This window comes from Limulus polyphemus, unplaced genomic scaffold, assembly GCF_000517525.1.
Source record: "Limulus polyphemus unplaced genomic scaffold, Limulus_polyphemus-2.1.2 Scaffold6027, whole genome shotgun sequence".
Taxonomy (NCBI): domain Eukaryota; kingdom Metazoa; phylum Arthropoda; class Merostomata; order Xiphosura; family Limulidae; genus Limulus; species Limulus polyphemus.
The window spans coordinates 2785-5672 of NW_013671637.1; the positions used below are offsets into that span (position 1 = coordinate 2785).

General features: G+C 36.3%; 1 protein-coding gene across 1 annotated transcript in view; it reads right to left on the reverse strand.

Annotated features, from left to right (window-relative positions):
- Positions 1-356: 356 nt before the first annotated feature.
- LOC106473266 (leucine-rich repeat and immunoglobulin-like domain-containing nogo receptor-interacting protein 1) overlaps positions 357-2888 on the reverse strand; it is a 5019-nt gene continuing 2487 nt past the window's right edge. The window contains exons 2-3 of the mRNA XM_013933951.2: positions 1302-1450; positions 357-687 (exon numbers count right to left, since the gene is read on the reverse strand). Of these exons, the coding sequence (XP_013789405.1) occupies positions 545-687; positions 1302-1450 (292 nt within the window). The 3' untranslated portion in view covers positions 357-544. The remainder of the gene's footprint in view (positions 688-1301; positions 1451-2888) is intronic.

Genomic DNA, 2888 nt, shown 5'->3' on the forward strand with positions numbered 1-2888 from the left:
TCCGTTTCTATTGTCATTTCATTACAAATATGGCGCTATTGTGCGTCGTTTTTGCTGCATTTAATTACAGACAAGCAAACAAACAATCCCAGAGTTTGAGTAATATATAGATAGATTGTCAGCTTTTAATTGAAACGTTATTGTCCTCACATTCTGTTCTGAGGATTATTTTTCTTTCTTTTTTCACAAAATTAAGTATATACAGCTCATGTACACATTCATTATTTTACAACTGATGTACGTTTTATCATAATTCAGTGCTTGATAAAAGAACATTCCTCGTGTGTTTTTTTTTCCAGTATGGAACATTATTATGTCTTTAGTGGTATAGAAATATGAGTGAATACTGAATCTGATCACTAGGTAATATATTTTTATTGGATATTAATGCAAAATTCTGTTGAAATTACAATACCACCTATTTTCCAAGATGGAGATTTTAATGATAATATCCATAAAAAATTAAACTCTGTTGAGGTTTGATTTCTTGATCTCTGTAGAAACACTGACTCGAGTGTTCTATACATATCCTGAATGGGACTACTTAGTATCCTAAGTCCTTTAAGGTAAGATCTTGAAGTTGTTTTCCATCTAGGCTTTCAGGACCAGTGCACTCACCCCAGAAATCATCGGGGAAATCCCGTTTGTAAATCCAAGCGATCTTATTGTCACAAATCAAAGGATTGCCTAAAGAGAAAGAAAACACGGGTAACATACTACCATGGAAACCATTAGAATTAGCATAAAATTAGCCACAACCGAAACTTTAGCTGAGTGGTTAACAAGACTGAAGTAAATATCGTTCATTTGAGGCATAATGGGAAATATCCTGAGATGCTCCCCTGTAATTTAATACGTTCTTTCGGGGGACACATAAGTACGTGCCATGTGTTAAAGAGCTGGGGTAAAGGTTAGAGAAAAACGTTTTTGAATTGATCTTTCACTTCGGAAGGCTTCAACACTTAATTTTAACGATGGAAGATTGTTGACTGGGATCACAGATACCTTTTATACTGGAAGTACAGAAAACAGAGTAGTGAGTATCATTTAAACAATAAGACCAAACGTTTCCAGATTAGAGGATTTATTTGAAATGTGCATATTAATTATCTTAGAATTACTTGCAAATCTATCCAATTTTTCCTGTGTTGAGAAACGTTTAAAGTTTGAAAATATTAAAGATATCAGACAAATCTTATCTGCTGTCTTTCTTATTTACACTGAGATTAAAATGGACACTTATTACACAACTGTTTCCGGGCTTCCTTTCTATGTTTCATACTTTAATTAAACAAACTAACCTTCCAACCAAACCGCTACCAGTTTCTTCCACACCTTCGACCACGTGGCTTCTGGTATCGTGGTAATATCGTTCCCAGCCAGGTATACTTCTCGCAAATTTGGCATTTCGGCGAAAAAGTCGTTTGGTAGGTATTGAATTTTGTTGTCGCTAAATAAAATCACAATAAAAAATGATGTTATCACTGCCTAGAAGAAGAACCAGTAATCCAATGCAAGGTTACGAGTTCAAGGTACAACTGTGAGCCACAAATGAGTTTTTAATTTAGTGTATAAAGACAATGGTTCTGATCGCACAGAAATCCATAGGTGTCCAGTGACTTGACTGGTATGTCTCTGTATGAAATATCAATTTCATTATTTAATGGGAGGTATGATTAGAAACCTTATCTTGATGAACCCATACCCTGTTGATCTCGCTTCTAGGTAGAGATCCTTCTTGATTATGTTTTCATATTGTTGCCTGGGTTACGTGGATAGCTTTTTTACTGACCTTCGTGTTCGTGTATTCTCACCTGTTACAAGATGCCGCATTTTGCTTACCTTGGCTGTGGTCCTTATTGCAGGTCTCTTTTTGGTTGGTCCTGAGCACCAAGTTGATCCACATTCTTTTGTTTTCAGTGCCATTACGTAGAATGAATTCTAAATCCCGATCTGAATACATCACTAGAATCTAAGTGAATATTTGACGTCAGAAAGGACTGTTGCATCACCTAACTTAAGAAATGCCAAGTAATGCCAAAATTCAGTTATGATACATGTCTTTCCACTAAGCGTTTATATCGGCTGCAATTGTCACGTGTCTTTCTGATTTACCATTTTTAATATAATGCACTCAACCATCTGTATTCATATAAACAATTTAAAGGGTAAATTTATTTCAGGTAAATTGATTGGTTTGTTTCAGATTTTTGCACAAGGTTACAAAATGACTAGTTATCCCTAATTTTGAACTGATAGACTAGAAGGAAGGTATATATTTAACAGTGCCCTCCGTCAACTCTTGGGCTACTCTTGCTTATCGAATAATCTCTTATAGAGCACCCCATGGCCACAAATAGCATCAGGTCGTGAACCATGAATCTTTGAATTTAAAGTTCGGGCACGTTAGCCACAAAGTGTTGCTCAGTCCAAGCTGAATGGAACAATAGAGTACTTCGCCAATTTGTGAAAATTTCGGTGTGGAAAAAAAAAGAGAGAGAGAAATATTTGTTTTCTTACCAGTTAGAACAAAACCTTATTTACATCATTTCAAATGTTCTTCTTACATCAGGCCTAGCATGTTTTAATGGTTAGGGTACTTGACTTGCAATCTGTGGACCGTAGGATCGAAACCCTTCGTCAAACATTTCCGTCTTTTCAGCAATAGGGACGTTATAATGTGAAAGTTAATCCTGCTCTCCGTTGGTAAAGAGTTGGCGGTGTGTAGCTGTCCCCCATTCCGTCTACCACTTCAAAATTAGGAACGACAAGCGCAGGTAATCCACGTATAGTTTTCTTGAAATGACTTGCGCAGATAGTCCACGAGTAGTTTTGTTGAAATGACTAGCGCAGATAGTCCACGAGTAGTTTTGTTGAAATGACTAGCG